The 23812-nt window shown below is 41.9% G+C and overlaps 1 protein-coding gene across 2 annotated transcripts in view; it reads right to left on the reverse strand.

The window, feature by feature from the left end:
• The window catches only part of LOC122549421 (solute carrier organic anion transporter family member 5A1), a 186059-nt gene that overhangs the window by 49723 nt on the left and 112524 nt on the right, over window positions 1-23812 (reverse strand). For both annotated transcript variants that reach the window (XM_043689228.2, XM_043689227.2), the window contains exon 3: window positions 15596-15813. In XM_043689228.2, the coding sequence (XP_043545163.2) occupies window positions 15596-15813 (218 nt within the window). The remainder of the gene's footprint in view (window positions 1-15595; window positions 15814-23812) is intronic.

The raw sequence follows: 23812 nt of genomic DNA on the forward strand, positions 1-23812 counted from the left end.
TTTAGCAAATGGTTTTCTGGTTGTAAAGTTCAATTTGTTAATGTTAAACACTGAGGAACAAAATCTCCCACTCTCTGCTACTCTTTACTCTCACTCTCTGTTTTTTAGTTTTATTTATTCACTCACTCATGAAGTGGACATTGCGAGCAAAGTCAATGTTTTTTTTGCCCATATCCAATTGCTCACGTAAAGGTAATGGTAAGCTGTATCCTTGGGTTATCACAGTCTTTGTAGTGAGGAAATACACCCATATAACGAGATCCAGAATCTTAACACAGCAATGACCCAGAAATGGCCATCCATATTCTAAGTCAGGCTGTTGGTGTGTGGTTAAAGGAGAATTTACAGGTGGTAGTGTTTCCATGTTTCTTCAGGATGGTAGAGATTACAGGTTTGGGAGGTGATTTGAAGAAATGTTGGTGAGTTGCTGCATTCTGTCTGTGGATTGTACAAATTGCAGCCACGTTGTAGTAATGGTAGAGGAAGTGCAGGTTTAAAGTGGTGAATGAGTGTCAATCAGGTGCTGCATAAAGTTGGTATGGAATAATTGCTTCGTGGTAGGGTACAGAAACAGTGCCCTACCTGTGAGCTAGGACGCCCAGATTGAATCACACCTGATTCAGAAGTGTGTCATAACATGCTTGAACAAGCTGATAAACAAATAAATCAATTTGGTGGCTTAATTTAAGATAGTGAGGATGCTTTGAGGACCATGCCAGTGGAACATTACGGTGTGGAACAGTTCAGCAATAGGGATCTGGGTGCACTCACTGACTGTTCATTTGGATCATGGACATTTCTGCGTCTTCTCTTCCTCATCCATTTCAGTTGCTTCTCCAAATCTCTGCAACAAGAGCCATACCCTCATGCTGCTGGCTTGTGGGGGAGATTACGGATTAACATGGATGTGGCTCAGCCAACTGGGCCCCAAGAATGACTGAGAAAGTGACACTGTTAATTTTGCACCCCTAATCATCTGCTCAATTACATTCCTTGTGACAACAAGCCCATCATTATACTGGCATTGGTCACATCTGGCAGAATCACAGAAGGAAATCATTAGTAGGTCAGTTATTGCTCTTCAGCACCTCCCTCTGGTTCAACACAATGGCTAAAAGATGCAAGAACAGCAGACTGGCAAGGGATGAATCTATCATGACTGCTATCAGGATAATGGACATTCACCTGCATGGTTTGTTGCCTGTAATTGCAAAGCAATTGCTCTCTTACTGAGTGTCAGCTTCATCTCTCTCACAATTCAGATGCTGAATGGGCAAAGTCACTTGAGTAGTCAACAGCACCCCAGGAAGTTAATTATCTTGATAAAGTCGAGTGCATTTCCATCCTGCCTCTCCCCATTAATGAAGAAGACAATTAATCCCTTCTGTTGGCATTCAGAACCCTGTATCACTACAACAAAGGTCAATGAATTGATAGATATTAGATACGTTATACTTTGCTTGCTAAAGAATTGAGGACAAAGGTCACCTTTGTAGTTACTGTCAGTGCGGTTCCCATCCTGCTTTGAGGATGTAGGACTGATACTGAAAGGTGATGCTATTCCATCACCTCCTTCCTGGTGAACTGCAACCCCTGATCACACTGCTCATGGCTTGTTTGGAAGTAGCAGTGCAGATGGAGACCCTAAATGGGTAAGGCCACCTACTCGAAACTCACCTCCCCTTTGCCGGTAAAAAAAAACGAGGTGCTTTTCAGGCTTCGCTTTTAACGTTCCGTTTAACAAATAGAACAGGTTCAGATTTCCCAGCTGCTTCGATAGTTCCTTCTGGATCGTGTTTAGCTAGGAGTTTTCATCAAATGTCTAGGAAACCGCACTCAAACAAGAACCCAACAGGATTTAAGGTACTGTGGATATTTTTGACCACACACCATTGCCAGAAATGAAAGCAATATTTTGCAGCGTGTAAAGGAGGAGTTTTCAAGAAGGTGTATGTTAAAGGGAGATGTGAACTTAAACGGGATAATGCATGAGCACTGGATGTTCACATCTGGAAGTGAAAGTGGAAATTACAAAGGTATTGACCAACATTTCCTATTTTTCCTTAAACTCAGGAGTTTTATCAGAGGATGGCAGTGTTGTAAATGTTATACACTTGTAGAAACAAAAGGATATAAATTATAATTATAGGCTATCCAGTTTAATCACCGTGGTAGAGAAACGTTTACAATAAATTAGAACAAAATTTAGTCACTTGGGTAAATGTGGGTTAATTAAGGAAGGAGAGTGTGAATTTGTTAAGGGAGGATGACACTGCCTGAGTTTTCTGATGAAGTAACAGAGAGAGTTGATGAAGGTAATATATTTGATGCTGTGTACGTAGACATCACAAAGGTATTTGGTAAAGTGCTGAATGGACTTCTGAGAATGGTTAGGGTTAGTGTTAGTGTGAAATGATTGGTTGGAAGAGACAGTTTTAAATTAAAGGGTACAATTTAAAAGGGGTGCAGGAACAAAGGGGCCTCAGATGTGTGTATACATCATTGAAAACTGTAGGACTGACTGACAGTGGTTAATAATGCAAATGACATGCTGACTAAATAAGTGTACAAAAACAAGGAAGTTATATTAAACCTATAAAATATTAGTCCAGATTTAACTGGAGTACTGAAAGGATATCTGGGCTTCATACCATTCAAATGATGTGAAAGCATTAGAGAGGGCACTGGAAGGATTTTTACTCACACATTCATGATTACTTCACATCTCAGAGATGAAAAATTACCTGTGGAGTGTTCAATGTCCAGACTCAGGAACGTACAAATTGATTTTGATAAACAATTGCTTTTACAGCAGCAAAGAGAGAGAAAGCATCATGGACTGAACAAGACAGGGATTTGTCTCTCTCCCTCTCTCTCTCTTACCCAAGCTCAGAAACCAGCAGATGAAAAGCATCTTGGAACAACAATAATGGTTTCACTGAGAACACTAGGCATCCGCAGCTTTGGAAACAAAAACAACAGTTAACCAGTTGGACTCAAGTGTTTTTATTCTCACAGCTTTTAAACAATGTAAACTGCAGCAGACTAATTTCCTAATACCCTTCCCCATTCTCTCTGATTTGTAGCTCAGGTACCACTTGTTGTTGTGGATATGTTGGCCGAACTGGGACGGTGATTTGCAGATGTTTCATCCCCTGTCTCAGTGACATCTCTAGTGATTTGGAACCTCCTGTGAAGTGCTGCTGTACTGCGTGTTCCAGAATTTATTTGCTTCTGTTCCTGCTGCTTCCAGTTGCTCGTTGTAGTGGCCGGTATATTGGGTCAAAGTCTATGTGCTTTTTGATGGAGTCTGTGGATGAGTGCCATACTTCTAGAAATTCTCTAGCTGACCTCTGTTTAGCTTGTCCTAATGATCGTTGTGTTGTCCCAGTCGAATCTGTGGCTGTTGTCACCTGTGTGTATCACTACTATCGCGTGTACAGCCACACACACAGATGACAGGGACCATAAATTCAACTGGGACAACACAATGATCAGAGGTCAAGCTAAACAGAGGACAGCCAGAGAACTTCTAGATGCATGGCACTCATCCATGGACTCTACCAACAAGCACACAGATCTAGACCCAATATACCGGCCACTACAATGAGCAACCGGAAACAGCAGGAACAGAAGCAAATAAATTCCAAAAGAGACAGTACAGCAACAATTCACAGGAGGCTCCAAAGCACTAGAGATGTCACCCAGACACGGGACAAAGCATCTGCAAATCACCGTCCCAGCTCAGCGAACGTACCTACAATGATGACATCTCCACTCCTTCACTCAAAAAATCCCTGGAATTAGCTCTTCTACCTTTCTGATGTGTTTAACTAAGTTTACTCAAAGTGTAATAGGCACATGCTAAAAAAAAACAAATTTAAAGTACATTCGGTGTGACTGACTGAGAGGGAGTTAAAAATAGGGGAGCCATGGCCCCACCTCCCTTGATTACTGCTGGCCAGGAAGAGGTTAACTCTGACTGACTGCTATCCTCCATACAGTAGCTCCATTTCATGTGAAAGCCAAAGATCTTGCCTGGCTTTTGTTGTTAACTGGATGTTTATGCATTGTTGCCACAGTCATACTCAGCTTTAGTCAGATGTAAGTCCACAAGCTGAATATCACGTGCTGCACTCACCTCACCAGCACACATCAAGTCTTTAATCCTCTTTTGACACTGTAGCCATGTAAGCAAGGCCAACCCCTCCTCCAATCCTGAGGGAACAGGACTTCCCTTTGAGCTGATTTCACAAATCCGGATGGGCTCTGACATAATGTTCCAATCCTGGATAGATATTTGTACCATGATCTGATAATGGACCAGCAATCTTTTCTTTGTTTAAAGCTGATCAAGTTCCAGATCCTAGGTACTTGCTCGATGAATAAAGCCATTTGGATGCCGTGGTTTTGAACAAACAAACTTAACCTTACCATATAAGTTTAGAAAAGTTTACAATCTACAATGTATATTCCAACATTTAAGAACTAATGTGAGGTAAATATGTGTTAACAGATAAATTGTTGCCTAACACCTAAAAGAGCACATCTAGCAGATGCTGAAGATCTGAAGAATTTATCAGCAACATACCCAGTCTAAAATGGCATTGTGAACTCCATTAAGTTTTGTCTCTTTCACAAAGGATTCCAACTGTTCACTTGCAAAAATCTAGCTTTGAAATTTCCTGGAAAGGTGGTTCCATCATACACTGCTTGATTGACGACTGATGAAATGGGGGTTGAGGGTGTTCTCTCTAAAACTGAATTCCACTTGATTCCTGAGTGTGCACTCCAACATCTACATGACAGCACGCAACATCTTTCACAAACAGCTAGCTTCACAAAGCTGGCACTGCCCTGAGCTTACTCTGAAGTCCTATCTTTCTCAGCTGTAACCAAGCAAACGCTGCTTGTCGGCTGAACTGCTATCTCCTCTAGCAGGCAGCTTCCTAACAGCTCCACTGAGCTTAGCCGTTTCTCAGCGCTTCTGTGTTAACAGTAGGATACTCTCAGCAGCATGGTGTGATCTGGGAAGGCCGGAGCAGGACACTGTCAGTGGTCGGACGGGTCTGGGAAGGCTGGAGTGGGACTCTGGCTGTGGCATACTGTAGTAGCATCGAAGGAAAAGTTGGACTCTCTTTAAGTTTCTTAAAAGTTTTATTCTAAGTTAATGTAAATGTTGCCTATATATGGGCTACAGTACACACTTTTCACTGTATTTAATATTAAATTCACGTGGCAAGAAAGTATATTCTGCATGTTCTAAAGCAGCGGGCCATCAACTCTTAAACTGTTCTGAGTGATCCATCAAAACTGTGCAAGGGGGTCCTTGCTCTAAAATGCTACAATCTTTGCACGTTGCCAACTCCTGCAGCATGAATGGATAGAAAAAATACTGGACTTTATCATATTGTATACTGCATGTATGGATTAAAGAGGCTAATTTCTGCAGATACTGAGCAGCTCACATGCAGCAAGATTCTGCTGTAGCTCCTGGTGAGTATGTTTCTTTAAACTATAAAGCAGCACAGGCTCCAGTTTGAACAACCCCAGCATCTAACAATTCCATTGCACAATATTCATTCTTTACAGAAAACAAAAATAGTGTGAGTAGGTACTACATGGTGTGTGCTCACCCAGAGCCAGAAATCCATTGTATACTATTCGGGTTACCTTTCTCATCCAAAAGCAACAATAGGCACATTGCCTCATTCTGCCCGTTTGCCAAACTGCAGCATCATGCTGTACATGTTCTCAGTTTTATCAAACCTATAACAGCCAAACTGGCAGACCTGGTAGGGGGGCGGTCACCAAAACCATCAGTAAGAAGTGCACTTCCTGGTTCCTCATTAGGACTCCTTGCCACAGTCGGATGTGATTCTGTTTGCCTGGGCCTCAGTTCATTCAGATCCTCTTCCCACACACTCAGTTAATGCTGCAACTCCACACTTGGAAAGAACTGACAAGGATAACACACCCATCATTTGCTTGGTTCTAATAAAACATATAGTAAGTTATTGTACAGTGAGTTCTTGCTGAAAATTAGGACAAGTGTCAGAGAGTGGCTTGTGTGTGGAATGAACTGCCAGAGAAATGGTAGATGCAGGTTCAGTTACAATGGTTCAAAGACTTTTGGATGGATTCATGAATAGGAAATGTTTGGAAGGCTAAGGGCCAAGTGAAGGCAGGTGGGACTAGTTTAGTTTGGGAACGCGGTCAACATGGACCGAAGGGTCTGTTTCTGTGTTGTATGACTCATAGAGTCAGGGGAAAGATAACTAGATGCGTCAAAAATCAGTTGAATTTAGAAAGCAGGAAGTAGTGCCAAAGGGTAAATGATACATATTGGAGGAAGGAGAAACCAGTATTCCACAAAGGTCAGTGCGAACAGAGACCACTGTTATTCATAATTGACATCAAAGGTTTGGGCTTCACCAATCAAACTGGGAATGTACCTAACAGTGAACAATGCACAAAACACTTGCCATTACATAGGACATGCAGAACAGGAAAAGGCCATTCAGCAAACATGTCCACAATGATGTTTATGCTCCAATCAAACATCCTCTCATCTTTACTGATCAAGATCTACCAAGTAACTCTCTATTCCCTTCTTCATCATTAGTTTGTCCACTGTCTCCTGAAATCCGTCTACACTAGTCACTGCAGTCACTCAATGGTAGCTGTTCCCACTGCTCTTGAGGTAAAGATGTTTCTTCTGAACTCCCTATTGGAGGTCTTGGTGATGATTTTATATTCACAGCCTCTAGTTATGCTCTCCCCTACAATAGTAAACCTTTTTTCTGTGTCCAACCTATCGAAACCTCTCCTAATTTTAAAGATTTTAATTAGTTGCCTCAGCCTCTTTTTTTTTCAAAGAAAAGGCAGTCCATCCATGATGTGTATCCATGAACATCTCATCACCCGGAAGACATTTAAAAACCTGCAAACTAAATTTGTACATGAAAAATGAACTTTGGTGGGAAAATAGACAAATTGCCCACAGGCTAGAAAATAAGAAACTGAATTGGATGGAAGTATAAAGGAGGGTAAATGGTGGTAAATGAGACAATTGATAAGATTGAGATTTAAATGTACACATATAACTTAGAATTGACGGATGTAACTCTGAGTGTAGTGATTGTAACAAGGTTGGTGAGCTGGACCTAATAGAAAATGAGTTCTCTGGTTGGGGCTGTTAATCTGATCCAATCAGGGAGCCCTGGCTGACAGGTAAAAAAGGGGAGTGTCAGAGATACTGACACCCTGAGAGCTGACTCTGTACGAGGCAATACTAAATGCAAGACCTGTTCATGTGTAAATAAAGAATGACTTGCTGACGGGATACTGGCCTCTGAGGAGTTATCCCAACAGTCACTTTCTTGGAGCCAGTACTATAGGAATGATGGGATGTAATTCCCCTCCTGTGAGAACCAAGCTACTGGTAAGTTGTAAAATGCAATGACCTTCATAAGGATGAATAACACGCTGAGGTGACAAACAAGCAGTCAGGAGTGGGATGCAGTGCTACAGTTATAGCAGGGTTAATGCGAACATGAAAAGGACACCTGTATGACTGGGATAACTTGGTTTATTGATAAGGGATTTGATGTAAATGCTAAAGAGTCAATGACAGTGTAACTATAAGATTTCATGCTGTTTTCCAGGGAGGGACCATAGTGACCTTTCACTAGCATATCTCCAAACATCTGCTTGAATAGAATCTGTAATAACTGGACACAAGACTTGGAAGTGGCTCTTTTAAAATCACTGCAACAGTCAGTCACAAGGAGTCTCAGTTGCTGAGTTAACCTTTACATCATGTTGTAGCCTAGAACTATGGAAAGTTATGGTAGAGCAGGGAGCTCCTGACCCTATTTCACTGTTGTGACCCATCAGTGAGAAATGCTAAGAGTTTTGGGGAGAAGGTCAAGAGACATCTAAGAGAGGGGTTTGTAAGTGGAAGGCTATGGAATGGAGAGGGCTATGGGGAGATTTAATTAATTTCTGAAAGCTTGTAAACATTTAATTGAAGCAAGGAGTCAGGCTTCGCGGTTCAGTCAATTAGGGCAACCCCATGGTTTGAAGAAAAACATGAGGACGTTATGCTGTTGGAACTGCCTGAGCTTGAGAGCACCCATTAACGTCTGGGACCTCACAAACCCCATGGCAATGCTCCAGTTTCCTTCCATCACACAGCTGACCAGCATTCTCTCCTACGCTTCCAGTCTGCCACTGATGTTCATGGGAAGGATTTGCAGATGAATAACCAATCTGCTTGGCTGCACGACAAACACACCTCCCTCAGCCATCAAGTCTTGGAGTGGAACTTGTGCCTGGAATATCCTGCTCATACGCAGGGATACTACCCACTCCACGACAAGATGCCAGCAGTACCTATGGAATAAACTGTTAATAGTAGCATTTCAGGTTCACAAAACCACGACAACTTCTAGTAAAACTCAGACACTTATTTCTACAAGCCCTAAATATACAGGTAGTGAACTTATGCTGGAACTGAACAACTCAACCAGCTGAGGCTGTATTCACAGGATAATGCACAGACTGTGCTCCACACTATGAACACAGGGTAATGCACGGACTGTGCTCCACACTATAAACACTGGGTAACGCACAGACTGTGCTCCACACTATAAACACAGGATAATGCACAGACTGTGCACCACACTATAAACACAGGCTAATGCACAGACTGTGCTCCACATTATAACTCAACTCCCCCTCCCACTCCACCAAGGACATGCAGGTCCTTGGACTCCTCCATCGCCAGACCATAGCAACACGACGGTTCGAGGAAGAACGCCTCATCTTCTGCCTAGGAACCCTCCAACCACAAGGGATGAACTCAGATTTCTCCAGTTTCCTCATTTCCCCTCCTCCCACCTTGTCTCAGTCAAATCCCTCGAACACAGCACCGTCTTCATAACCTGCAATCTTCTTCCTGACCTCTCCGCCCCCACCCCACTCCGGCCTATCACCCTCACCTTGACCTCCCTCCACCTATCGCATTTCCAACGCCCCTCCCCCAAGTCCCTCCTCCCTACCTTTTATCTTAGCCTGCTGGACACACTTTCCTCATTCCTGAAGAAGGGCTTATGCCCGAAACGTCGATTCTCCTGTTCCTTGGATGCTGCCTGACCTGCTGCGCTTTTCCAGCAACACATTTTCAGCTCTGATCTCCAACATCTGCAGTCCTCACTTTCTCCACACTATAAACACAGGATAATGCACAGATTGTGCTCTACGCTATAAACACAGGGTAATGCACAGACTGTGCTCCACACTATAAACACAGAATAATGCCCAGACTGTGCACCACACTATAAACACAGGACAATTCACAGACTGTGCACCACACTATAAACACAGGATAATGCACAGACTGTGCACCACACTATAAACACAGGGCAATGCACAGACTGTGCACCACACTATAAATACAGGGTAATGCACAGACTGTGCACCACACAATAAACACAGGGCAATGCACAGACTGTGCTCCACACTATAAACACAGGATAATGCACAGACTGATCACCACAATATAAACACAGGGTAATGCACAGACTGTGCACCACACTATAAACGCAGGATAATGCACAGACTGTGCACCACACTATAAACACAGGATAATGCACAGACTGTTCCACACACTATAAATACAGGGTAACGCACAGACTGTGCTCCACACTATAAACACAGGATAATGCACATACTTTGCCCCACACTATAAACACAGGGCAATGCACAGACTGTGTTCCACATTATAAACACAGCGTAATGCACATACTGTGCTCCACACTATAAACACAGGGTAATGCACAAAGTGTGCTCCACACTATAAACACAGGGTAATGCACAGACTGTGCTCCACACTATGAACACAGGGTAATGCACAGAGTGTGCTCCACATTATAAACACAGCATAAGGCACAGACTGTGCTCCACACTATAAACACAGGGTAATGCACAGACTGTGCTCCACACCATAAACACAGGATAATGCACAGACTGTGCTCCACACTATAAACCCAGGACAATGCACAGACTGTGTACCACACTACAAACACAGGATAATGCACAGACTGTGCTCCAGACTATAAACACAGGGTAATGCACAGACTGCGCACCACACTATAAACACAGGGTAATGCAAAGACTGTGCACCGCACTATAAACACAGTGTAATGCACAAATTGTGCTCCACACTATAAACACAGGATTATGCACAGACTGTGCACCACACAATAAACGCAGGATAATGCGCAGAGTGTGCTCCACACTATAAACACAGGATAATGCATAGACTGTGCTGCACACTATAAACACCGGGTTATGCACAGAGTGTGCTCCACACTCTAAATACAGGATAATGCACAGACTGTGCTCCACACTATAAACACCGGGTTATGAACAGACTGCTCCACACTATAAACACAGGATAATGCACAGACTGTGCTCCACACTATAAACACAGGGTAATGCACAGATTGTGCTCCACACTATAAACACAGGATTATGCACAGACTGTGCACCACACAATAAACACAGGATAATGCGCATAGTGTGCTCCACACTATAAACACAGGATAATGCATAGACTGTGCTCCACACTATAAACACAGGACAATGCACAGACTGTGCTCCACACTATAAACACAGGATTATGCACAGACTGTGCTCCACACTATAAACACAGGATAATGCACAGACTGTGCACCACACTATAAACACCGGGTTATGCACAGACTGTGGTCCACACTCTAAACACAGGATTACGCACAGACTGTACTCCACACTATAAACACAGGATAATGCACAAACTGTGCTCCACACTATAAACACAGGGAAATGCACAGAGTGTGCTCCACTCTATAAACACGGGATTATGCACAGACTGTGCACCACACTATAAACACAGGATTATGTACAGACTGTGCTCCACACTATAAACAGAGGATTACGCACAGACTGTGCCCCACACTATAAACACAGGACAATGCACAGACTGTGCTCCACACTATAAATACAGAAGAATTCACAGACTGTACTCCACACTATAAACACAGGTTAATGCACAGACTGTACTCCACACTACAAACACAGGATAACGCACAAACTGTGCTCCACACTATAAACACAGGATAATGCACAGACTGTGCACCACACTATAAACACTAGGTAATGCACAGACTGTGCTCCACACTCTAAACACAGGGTAATCCACAGACTGTGCACCACACTATAAACACAGGATTATGTACAGACTGTGCTCCACACTATAAACACAGGATAATGCACATACTGTGCACCACACTATAAACACTAGGTAATGCACAGACTGTGCACCACACTATAAACACAGGATAATGCACAGACTGTGCACCACACTATAAACACTAGGTAATGCACAGACTGTGCACCACACTATAAACACAGGATAACGCACAGACTGTGCACCACACTATAAACACAGGATAATGCACAGACTGTGCCCCACACTATAAACACAGGATTATGTACAGACTGTGCTCCACATTAAAAACACAGGATAATGCACATACTGTGCACCACACAATAAACACAGGGTAATGCACAGACTGTGCCCCACAATATAAACACAGGATAATGCACAGACTGTGCACCACACTATAAACACAGGGTAATGCACAGACTGTGCCCCACAATATAAACACAGGGTAATGCACAGACTGTGCCCCACAATATAAACACAGGATAATGCACAGACTGTACTCCACACTATAAACACTAGGTAATGCACAGACTGTGCACCACACTATAAACACAGGATAATGCACAGACTGTGCACCACACTATAAACACTAGGTAATGCACAGACTGTGCACCACACTATAAACACAGGATAACGCACAGACTGTGCACCACACTATAAACACAGGATAATGCACAGACTGTGCCCCACACTATAAACACAGGATTATGTACAGACTGTGCTCCACATTAAAAACACAGGATAATGCACATACTGTGCACCACACAATAAACACAGGGTAATGCACAGACTGTGCACCCCTTATCCTAAAACTAATGTCCCACTTGACGAAAGTTCCGTTGTTTCTTTCCCATTACATTTCCTTCTACCCACCCCTCTCTCTCTCTCTCTCTCCCCCCTTCAGTGCCATCATTCCTTCCCTTCCCTGTGAATACTGTCTCTACCTGATTGTTGCTATCAGATGAGATTTTAGCCACTGGTCTGATTAGAAAAGAATTGCTGCTTCCTTTCTGCAGCATTGGGATTCACTCCTGGTAGAAACAGGACTGCGATTAGGTTAGGGTTGGTCTGCACAGACTTGTGAATGGTCCTTGAAACAGCCAGTATAAACACAGGACATTGGCATTCTTGAAAAACAGTATACAAAGGAACCTCAATTATCCAAATGACACAGATGAGGAGTATTTTGTTCGGATAATCAAATGTTTGGATAACACAGTTTAGCCGAGCTTCGGGACCTTGTGATCTCGTTTGGATAATCCGAAATTCAGATACTTCACATTCAGATAATCGAGGCTTCTCTGTATATTTGTGTGATCATTAATAATTTACTTGTTCGTACAGACAAGAGACATGAAATGTCGCAGTAAATGCTGTTCAATGACAGAATCAGATCAAAAGTTGTACAGTTCGTTTCGAGATTTGGCCCCAGCAGCTAATCCCACTGTCCAACTAGTGTGGCGTCACTGGAGCCTTGGAGATGCACAATGTTCTGCTGCTTCCTGAGGATGAGGTTTCTGTAAAAACCGTGGAGATAAAATAACTCAAGCCTACTTTGTGAAGCAGCAGGGATTTTCTAACTCACATTGCTATTCACTCGCCAGAGACTCATTAATTGGAGCTTGAGAATTTTACAATTTACAATTTTGCTGCACAATAGGGCATTAATGGAAATCTCTCCAGTAGCAACAAGAATTAGTTTGAAAGTAGCTGTGCAATGGAACAGCAGCATACACCTTCCATGTATGGTTCCTTATATCGTGGGTTCCCAGTTTCAATCTAATCATCAGGAAATGTGATAAATTGAGCTACCCATACCAGAAAGGAAGATAACATTAAGAACTGAGTCTTGCCTGCATGAAAAGTATGTGGATAAATGCATGTACTATATACTGATTGTATTTTATAACAGTTCAATTCTGTTCACCACTTACATACAATGGAAAATTGACTTCTTTTCAAACTTCACCTGAAATACTTAGACACAGCTTATTACATCTGAACTATTAATTTTCAGAGGTCCAACATGTAACATTTCATGAAATACAGACTAAAAAATGCCACCAGAATACCAAATATAGCAAAGAAAACATTAAATAAATATGCAGCGTTTTGTTTACGTGGTATGTTTCTCGCAAACATTTTTCAGCAAAAGGGCACTGAAATGTTGTTCATCAACAATGCAAACAAATCGACAATTTGTTTAAAATGAATCCCAAATCTAAATGTCATCTGTTACAATGGTACAATTTGAAAGTGGGTGCAAGAACAGACCCAGAGGTATTTGGAAGTGTTAAGTTGGCAAGTCAATGAACAAAATGCATCATGTTGATGGCTTTATAAATAGAAGAAAAGAGTACAATGGAAGGAACAAAAGATTGATTAGCCTTGAATTGGAATATTGTGTTCAATTCTGGGCACCATACATTAGGGAAGGATGTCAAAACCTTAGTGAGGGAGCAAGTAAACATGGTATGAGGGGAAAAAAAAATTAACCCAGCAAGTTTTTGGAATGAAAAGGAAAATCTTGAAAGAATGATGCAATCAAATTCAAACATAAGTTTTAAAGTGAATTGAGCAGATATTGTGAAAAACTAAATTTGTACGCAATGGATCAAAAGTAGGGTAGTGTGATTAATTAGCTAGCTTTAGCAAAGGGTTGTCGAATGAACAAAAGACTGAGTGGCTTCCATCTGTACCATATGGGAAGGCACAATAGCAACCCATAATCGCAGGCAAACGTTCTATGGCTTTGAATTCCATTTTGACAGATGCTGAAATTTGAAATAAATTAAAAGCTTGAGTAAAAGCTGACCCAGCGATGACCATGGAGCCACTCTTGATTGTCCTTAAAAGCCATCCTAGTTCACTAATGTAGAGAATGCAATCTGTCTTCCTTACCTGGTGTGGCCGACACGCAACGCTACGACTCACAACAATGTGGTTGACTCTTAATTGCCCACTGAGCAAATAGGAACAGGCAATACATGCCTGGCCTGCATTGCCCACATCCCATGAATAAATAAAGAAAATCATGACTTTTTGATTACTCTGGCAACTTTTTTTGGCATACCTTGTTGAGGTTATAGACTTATCCATGGATGGAGTAATGCGAGGCCAATATCCCATCTCCAAGTCACTCTTTATTTACACATGCATAGAAATTGACACTAGCCCTGCTTCTTCAGAGCCAGCTCTCAGAGCAAACAGAATCTGTGACATTCCTGTTTATGTCAGTCAGCCAGGACTCCTTGATTAGACCAGCTTAACAGCCCTAATCAGGGACTCATATTCTATGAGGTCCATCTGGCTGACCTCATTATAATCACTGCATAGTGTAATATCAGGTAGAAAATATGAACATTTAAATGAAGAAGGAACTAATAAAAATATCTACAAAAAGAAAGACACAAAATGGGTGAAAGAGAATGGAAGCAAAGGAGCATGATCAGGTAAACAAACAAGAGAATAAAGTGGGTGAGGAGAGAGACAACAGAAACTAAGAAAGGAGGAAGGATTGCAAATAAATAGGAAGAGAGAAAGGAAAGGTAAAAGGAGAGACTGGAAAAGCACAGAAACAAAAGAGCAATAAATGAAGCCTTGGATTTTTGACAATCATTTGTGGATATGTAGTAAAGTAAAAATGCATCATAGTCAATTTTGTGAAAAGCTTTCAGAAATTCAATTTGCTGAATTTGTCAATATATAGAATCCTGGAGGTATTTGCTTCACACATTCAGAAAACTACTCTGCCGTTCTAAGGATCGTTCAAAAATAATTCATGTCCAAAAAAAATCATTCTTAGAGCATACTTCACAAGACACAGGCCATTCAAGTAACAGTGAAGCATTTATCTTTTTGACATGCTCTCAAAACCCAGTTGTGCTTGTCACAGATGTAACATTCTTCATTTGGATGAAGGGGGTACATTTTCACTGCCATTTCTTTTGAAAATGATTGTCTAATGCTTAAACAGTCTCACAATTCTCTACCAATTAGGGGCTCTCTTACTCTCCTGTACGAATAACTAATAAGGTGGTGATCATGGAATAAACTGTAGCTTAACAACAGAAGGGTATTAAACAGCTAATTTAAGAAATAACTAGTAATGTCAAATAACAAGTGAATATTAATGAGCTAATACTTATTCACTAATTTCCAATTTAGTTACAGAAAGAACTAAAATTATTGCAATAACTCCTATTACTACCTGTAATAAGGAGTACACATAATTAATGAACAATTTACATGTGAAAAATACAACCCAATTAAGCTAAACTGGCTGATAACTGCACAAAATAAAGTGTTGAACACACTCACCTTTAATGTCCTTTCCAAAAGCCATTGAGGAAGCGACTGCACTCTTTCTAGGTTCTCTGCTGTCGGATTTCTCTTTCATCATCTCATCATCATTATTTGAATCACCCGAGCCCATTTTCTTTTTCTTCTTCTGTCGAGGTGGTAGTTTTTGGGGGAAAGTGAACATTGGCACTATAACTAAGAGCATGGCAATCGCGCAAAGCAAAAATCCACTCCACCTGCAAGGTTATTATAGGGGTGTGGGGAAGACCAGGGAGAGAAATAGAACGTAAACATGTGATGAGAATTTATCTTTGTGGTGCTGTGAGACATAAATCGACTCTATAATAGGTTATGGATCTAGAATTTCATGAATAAGAAAGGGGAAATGTTACTGTCTCAAATCACGTAAAGCTCAAACCTACATGATCTGTACAGAACATGCAAGTTCAAAGGAAGCAATAGGTAGCCTCTGATCAGGCAGTGACACAGTGCAACACAAGACTATTTATTTTTAGAAATAACAAGCAATATGCTGAAAACTCTGGCCATGGTAATCATCCCAACTGGAAATCCAAAGGTAACCCACTGCAACCATTTCAGGCAGTTAATGGTCTTTACAATTTGGTCATGATGTGTAGTAGCCAGCATTTAATGCCCAATCCCTAATTCTCTGGGGGAAGATGGCACAAGTGCCTTTTGTAATTTGCCGAAGACCTCAAGGTATAGAACATCCACAGGTGCTGTTGGGAAGGAGGTTCTAGGATTGGACTGAGCAACAGTGAGGGGACAGATGGGTGAAGGTTTGAGGAACTTGCAGGTGGTGCTGCCATAAAAACTGAAAATAATGGATGTGATTGCTAGGTCAGACACGCCTATGAGGAGTAACAGAGTTGGTAGCTGGAATGAGCCCTCCCAAGAAGCCGGCGAAAGTGAGGACTGCAGATGCAGGAGATTAGAGTCAAGATTAGAGTGGTGCTGGAAAAGCACAGCAAAAGGTCAGGCAGCATCCGAGGAGCAGGGAAATCGACATTTCGGACAAAAGCCCTTCATCATTCCTGAAGTGCTTTTGCCCAAAACGTTTATTTACTGCTTGACCTGCTGTGCTTTTCCAGCACCACTCTAATCTCCCCTCCCAATAAGTGCTAAAGCTTGTTGTGGAAAGGACTAATCATGGGAGAGATACCTGTTCTCTTCTTGCCATCTCAATAATTGAGTCAGAAGGCCCATGGCTGATCTTCCTTTCCTACAGGTACTGATGGAGGAACCAGGGAAGCCTGCCACCAGGTCTATGGGATGGCTGCTGTAGGTGGGGGCACAGAAAAGGCTTTCAGCCAACCCCTCTTCCCTTGCCCCCTGTTAGGACATGGGGTAAACCCCTCTGCTAATTTAAACCAGTCACACAGAAAAGATTCACCGCATGCTGTAATCTGTTAAAATTCAAGAGGCAAAGAACTATCCCAGAGGTCACTAGTTAAGTCCAACAGAGAATATAAAACCAACAACTATTGACAACTCCTTTCTCTTAAACTTACCTTTTTTTTAACCTCCCACTCTACATTACTAATCCGATTTTTAAAAATCCGATTAAAATTTACAAAAAAAAAATCACATTTCAAAACCAATCAGCTTTGCCAATTCTTCTTTGTAGATTCTCCCCAGGTCAGCCTCGATGTTCTGCTGTGCAATCCCCCACAGACAGGTACCTTTCAGAGAGCTCCTCAGCTAACAGTCTACATTTGCTGGTCCATGGCAGTTCTCCCCCTAATTGTTCTAAATGTCTGGTTGTGTACACCAAAACATCGGATTGTTTCATTGGTTTTAACATTATCAAAATATTAAATTCAAACTTGGTTGGATTTTGGTATCTCGGGACATAATTTAAACTGAATTTGAATTTGTTTTTGTTTCATGACAATCCAGCTGCTGCAATTTGTTTTGACCAAGTGTTACATTGTTATCTTGTTCAGGATACCCTGTTCTTTGTCAGTCCTTGCTAGCTTTTCAACTCTCTTAAAGATACAGTACACCTCCACACCTTCATAACACCCCAACCCACAATACCACAAAAGATGCACTCCCCTTCTCACCAGTCCACACCTTCATGACTGCGCAGCCCAGGCAACATCTAGATCCCATTATCTGACCACTTCCAATTGGCCAGCAGCTTATGGCAGGCAGGACTTCTCTGGCCAAGTAGCCAATTGGTCACGTAGCGTGCCTGTCAGCTCTCAGGCGACTGATTTGTTTGACACATGGGCTTTCTCACTGATGGAGGTCTGGGTAGTTGGTCAACTATAAAGACATTCACACCCAAACTGTTGCAAAAAACAATAAATCCCTGCCAAATGTTTCAGGGTCAGAATGAAACTGGAGCTCTTCATTCCCATCAGCACAACAGGGAGGGGGGGGGGGGGGGGGGGCTATTGTTGGTACTGTAGCTGCTGTAGACATGGTATAAAGACTGGGCATACACCACCACTGAAATTCATATCCCACATGATTCACTTATCATTTTGGAAGAATATCATTTTGGTTTGATGGCTGTATCCTACTTGTATAGAACAGCACTTGTGTTGCTATAGCCTGATACTTCAAGGGTTGCTTAAATTTTTGGGACCCCTTCTTCTTTAGGGTAGTGTGGTATTCAGTGAGTAACAATCTGATTAGGGTAGCCATTATACTACAGGATGACTCTGATGTGCCTTAGTTTGGCATTCTGTTACATGAAGTAAATGGTGTGAGTCTTGCTTACAGGGTCAACAATAAGGCTGACCATATAGAGCATGGAGCTGTAGGAATCCCAAAGCATTAATTATCCTGCAAAAGAGAGTGGTAGGCAGTATCTACGAGTGGGGCTCTCCCCCAGCTCATCAGGGAAAGGGTTCTTTTCTGACTGGTCCATTTCAAAAGTGAAGTTGAACATAGATGGACCCCATCAGACAGTGTAAGGAAAATTTGTTTGCAGTTGCAGTTTCCAATAAAGCAAACGTGTCATGTACACTTCAACAATATGCAAGTGGTAGGAGGTTAGGAGTCATTCCATTGAAGACACGTTTCTTATGGGAACTGATGTAAAAGTTATTGAAAGCAGGATGGAGAGGGGATGCCTGGCAGTACCATTTATCTGGACGTATATGGTGTCATTAGAGCTGATCCCAATTGTATGTGTTGCTAGGTTAGTTAGCTCAGTGTGTACAGATTCAGTCAATGGTGGCAAATTTAGAACACCACAATACAGTGCTGTGGTGCAAATATCCATGCACTCTTAAGTGCTACATTAGTGAATAAATTAGCAAAGTTGAATATGCACATATACAGGACATTGTTATTGAAATGCAAGCCCTGTACTATCTTTGCACAGGAGTCTTTCACCATGTAAATGGGGAACCTGTGCAGAGCTGATTGTAGCAATTCATGCTATGTAGAACAAGTCATAGAGAGACAGGTATAAAGTAACATGACGTTTGCGTGTCTTGGAGACCATGCGAATGAAGAATATTAGATATTACATCACCCAGCAGCATTACTCCTGCATAAATCCAACTAAAATTAATCTAACTTGCTTTTAAGCGAGATTTGGGGCCACGCTCAATGAAGGGATTAATGGAGATTAACCTGGACCCGTCATTAAGAGCAGTGTGCCTTTTCTCAATATTGCCATGCTCATTATGGATGGCTATTCCAGTCTCTCTGTCAGATGTAAGAAGTGGGGGAGGCGTGTCACACTATGAATTAGGAACATGAAGGTTAGAGGCCAGTTTTAGAGTATTTCTGCTTAGAGCGTTACTGCTTGTTTGCTTGAGTAAACTGTAATGACCACATGTTCAGTTGCAGTTAGAATGAGCTCTGGCAAAAGGGAACTTGGTGGAACACTGCAACACCACTGCATGGAATTTGGATTCGTGGTGCTGGAAGAGCACAGCAGTTCAGGCAGCATCCGAGGAGCAGCAAAATCGACGTTTCGGGTAAAAGCCCTTCATCAGGAATAAAGCTGAAGGGCTTTTGCCCGAAACGTCGATTTTGCTGCTCCTCGGATGCTGCTTGAACTGCTGTGCTCTTCCAGCACCATTAATCCAGAATCTGGTTTCCAGCATCTGCAGTCATTGTTTTTACCACTGCATGGAAGCCCAGCACTCAACGTGATGTGATTGTCTACAAGCATGTGATCTGGGGTACTGTGGTGGTTTCTGTCCAGCTGTGATAGGTTGGATAGCTGTATGATTTAAGAAATGTCCAGCCAAAATAAGCTGAGTAATTGTATAAAAGTGAAACCAAGACTCGAGGTGAATGAGGATGGAAAGCTCAGCAGGGTGCGTATGTTATGAGGGGGACTTATATCTCGCAAAATAAAGTCTTGTTTGTACTCTGACTGCTTCAGGTTATACATTAATCATCACAAAGAAAGTATGTCTAATTTGACTTTGAGACCTTGTGATGTGACTAATTGTGCTCCAAGCACAGTTCATTTCGAAAAAATTGTTGTTCCTCTTGAGATAAACAGTTTTTGCAATGCTGTCCCGATCAGTACAATATCATGTCTTTTCTTCTTCAACGATATTAAAAACAGCTCTTAACTAAAAATTATGTCCTCACTTTTCAAGACTTGTTTCTTACAGGTGTCTAACTACCATGCCAACCAATAGGATGTTAAACTGGCATCAATGTTTTAACTCCAAACGTCAGGTTGCTAGCATTTCTCAAAGAAAAGCTTTGTTTTCATCCAAACTGAAGGCCGTTAGTATCACCCTAAATAGGTTAGTTAGAAGGTGCGATTCAAGGTCATCAGAACCACAGGTCAGTTCAAGGGTCATGCCAAAAGATGTTAAAACCAATTACATCATTTGAAAGACAGGTCTGGAGACTGTCAGACCCAGTGCAGCTGCATGCATGAGGTGGCACGGTGACACATCGGTTAACACTGCAGCCTCACAGCGGCAGGGATCTGGGTTTGATTCCACTCTCTGGGTCTGTGTGGACTTTGCACATTCTCCCCGTGTCTTCAAGGGTTTCCTCTGGTTGCTCCGGTTTCTTCCCACAAGCCAAAGATAAACAGGTTAGGTGAACTGGCCATGGGAAATGCAGTTTTACAAGGATAGGATAAGGGGGTGGGTCTGGATGGGATGCTCTTCAGAGAGTCAGTGTGGACTCGATGGGCTGAATGGCCTGCTTCTACACTATAGGGATTCTGTGTATTAATCAGCTGTTATATCTTCACATTTTACTTAGTGTACAACAATTAAAATTACAAAAGTGCTTAATATTTGTTTCAAAAGCTTTATTTCCTTAAAAGAACCTTATACAGGGACAGCTTATCTTAAAGATATGTTAAGACTGGTTGTTGCTATGGTCCTTCTAATATGAAGGAGAGTATTCCCTGGTGTGCAGGGAAAAACTCGCTTTAATTAAGCATTCGTGACGAAGTATTTGTGGAATTTCTGAAAAAAGAAATAGGAAGTGATGTGCTTCAGTTCAAGTTTATTTTAAAATGGGATTTGGGATAAACTTTATAATTTTATTATAATTTTGCCTATCCCTTTAACACACCACCCTGTTCCCTGGCCAACATCTCTGCCTCAGTCTTGCTGCAGTGCTCAAGCAAAGCTCAGTGCAACCTGGAAGAACAGACCCTCATTTTCCACTTGAGAACTCTGCAGCCTTCTGGGGTTAATACTGAGTTCAACAATTTTAGGGGTGGAGCTACCTTCTCACATGTCATTACCCCAATACCCACACATGGATACACTTGTTATCACATGATCTGCTATTACACACCATCCATCTTTAGCCACTAATTGTCCAATAGTAGCTATTCATTCTGTTATGGACCAAGTCAGACCTCTTCAAAACATTTCAAGAAAGTAGACCAGACCCTAATGCTTCTCATTGTTTTAAGCAAGTGTAGACTAGATATTCCAGGAGTGATGCAGCTGGTCAAACCACTCAGTTTTAAACAAAAGGGAATTTATTTATAGACTACTGAATGAAACATGAGCAAAAAAAAAAAGCAGAATTTAAACTAAGAACTATTTGAAAACCTGACCGACACAATATCTCCCACAAGTTAACAAAGAGCATTTGGGATTTCGTGCCATATACCACAAACACACCCCTCGGCAAGAAGGTAAATTCAAACAGAGATGGCAGAGAGGATCAGCCGGGGATCATTTGTTGATACATGGAACCTCTTTTCCCCAGAAGCTTCTCAGAGTCTCCAGCTAAAACTAAACCAAACTAGGAAAATCCCTGAACTGGGAGAACTGACCACTCCCCTTTCATTGTACCAGCGTTTTTAAAAAAAACCCTAAAAGCCCTTTTCCCTCAGGCAGTATCTGTTAGCTGTAATCAAAGTGCCCGAAACCCAGACAAATTGGAACCTCTACCTTTTACAACCCCTTTTGGAAAAAAAGCCAAGGACAACATAACCTTGTTAAAAGTGCAGCATCATCACTATTCATCTAGGCTGATCATGATCCATTCCTTTGCCCATCCAACTATTCTTCACTCTCTATGGACTCTGTCCCCACCTATCATTTACTCCTTATCCCCACCCCACATTCTACCTTCTGCATAAAAACCAACATTTTCCTCACTACCATCAGTTCTGAGGAAGGGAGACCGGACCAAAACATTTAACTGATTCCTCTCCACGGAATGCTGCCATCCTGACTGAGCCTTTCCAGCAATTTCTGTTTTTATTTCTGATTTCTGGTGTCGTTAGTACTTTCGGATTTTATGGGGCATAATTTTACTTGGGTATACTATTGTGATGCATGATTTGGGCCATTGGCCTATTGCTTTGTAGAAGTTGTTTGTATTTTCATCCAATAAAACGAAGATAGAATCTATGCCATCAACCTTATAGGCAAAGTCCACACTTACATTTGAGGAGGGACATTATTGATCAGTAAGCAATTGTGAATATTGCACTGGATGCAATGTGCTGACTTTGCCTCTTTTTTTGCTTTGGATGGTTTCTTGGTTGTAAACAGAGAAAAATGGAGCAATGAGTTATCTAAAACTGCCTGCCAGCACTTTTCTTCCAAAACTCAACAGTGACTTCAGCCCCTGGAATACAGTACAACCTCAATTATCTGAATTTTGGATTATCTAAACAAGATCTCAAAATGGCATTAGGCAACTCAGCATTCAGTTATCAATTAAGCCGCATTGTGATGTGTATTGCCGGATAACTGAAGCATGTTCAGATAACCAGCACTCATAAATTACCATTTGTTTACAATCCGATCAGTTATCCGAATAATCAATTATCCAAACAAAATACTCCACGTCCGTCTCATTTGGATAATCGAGGTGTACACACAAATCCACTGGTTCAGTGGGACCCCTATTTAATGAGCAAGGCAGCATAACACCTGAGAGTCGAGAGTGTGTTGCTGGAAAAGCACAGCAGGTCAGCCAGCATCTGAGGAGCAGAGGAATCAACGTTTCGTGCATACGCCCTTCATAATGCCTGAGAGGAGAGATAACTGAATGAAGGCAATAATGACTGACCATTTCTTTTTTTGAAGGTTGAGAAGGGGTTGTGATATTTGGAAACAATTTACATTCTATATACTTCTGATGTTTACCGTGTGCAGGTTGAATCAAGGGGGAGGTAATGAGTTTCCCCAAGGCGGTGTATCATTTTGTTTTAATGACTAGGTTTTGAAGTATTGAAAGATTAAAATGAGATGAGTAAAGCATTGCAGAAATGTTCCCAAGCTGAGCTGCAGATGCCAAATCAAGAGGGTTTAATGACCTCAGAGGTCAGCCCCTTGAATTCTCCAATCACTGCACACTGGGAGGCTGCACAAAAGCTGTTGGAGAATTCCACACGAGACCGACTGTCGACTTGTAACCTGGATCGTCAAAGAAATCAGCTTCGTCAGTGGCTGTTACAATTGCTACAGCTCTGAATACAAGCAGCCTCAGGCGACCTCAGTTATAACGGTCTATCAGCTGTGGTCATTGTATCAAGAGGTTGACAGATGCTATGCTTAGGCAGGCATCTCAATTTATTATGTTCTCAAATGGTTGCCACAAAACAAACAGAGCGGCCTGTATTAGAGACAAATAGGATTCCACTGGCACACAGAGCTGTTAATTGTACTCAAGTAGCACTGAACATCCCCTTGAGAACCCTTCAATTTTAATAGCCAGAAGGGGCTCCATTCAGTGAGTTCATTGTATGCAAATGATTAGTGTTGGAAACTCAGCAGGCCTGGCAGTATCTGA

Source organism: Chiloscyllium plagiosum, unplaced genomic scaffold, assembly GCF_037043375.1.
Source record: "Chiloscyllium plagiosum isolate Xiang-an unplaced genomic scaffold, Cpla_swu_hap1 HiC_scaffold_4, whole genome shotgun sequence".
Classification (NCBI taxonomy): Eukaryota; Metazoa; Chordata; class Chondrichthyes; order Orectolobiformes; family Hemiscylliidae; genus Chiloscyllium; species Chiloscyllium plagiosum.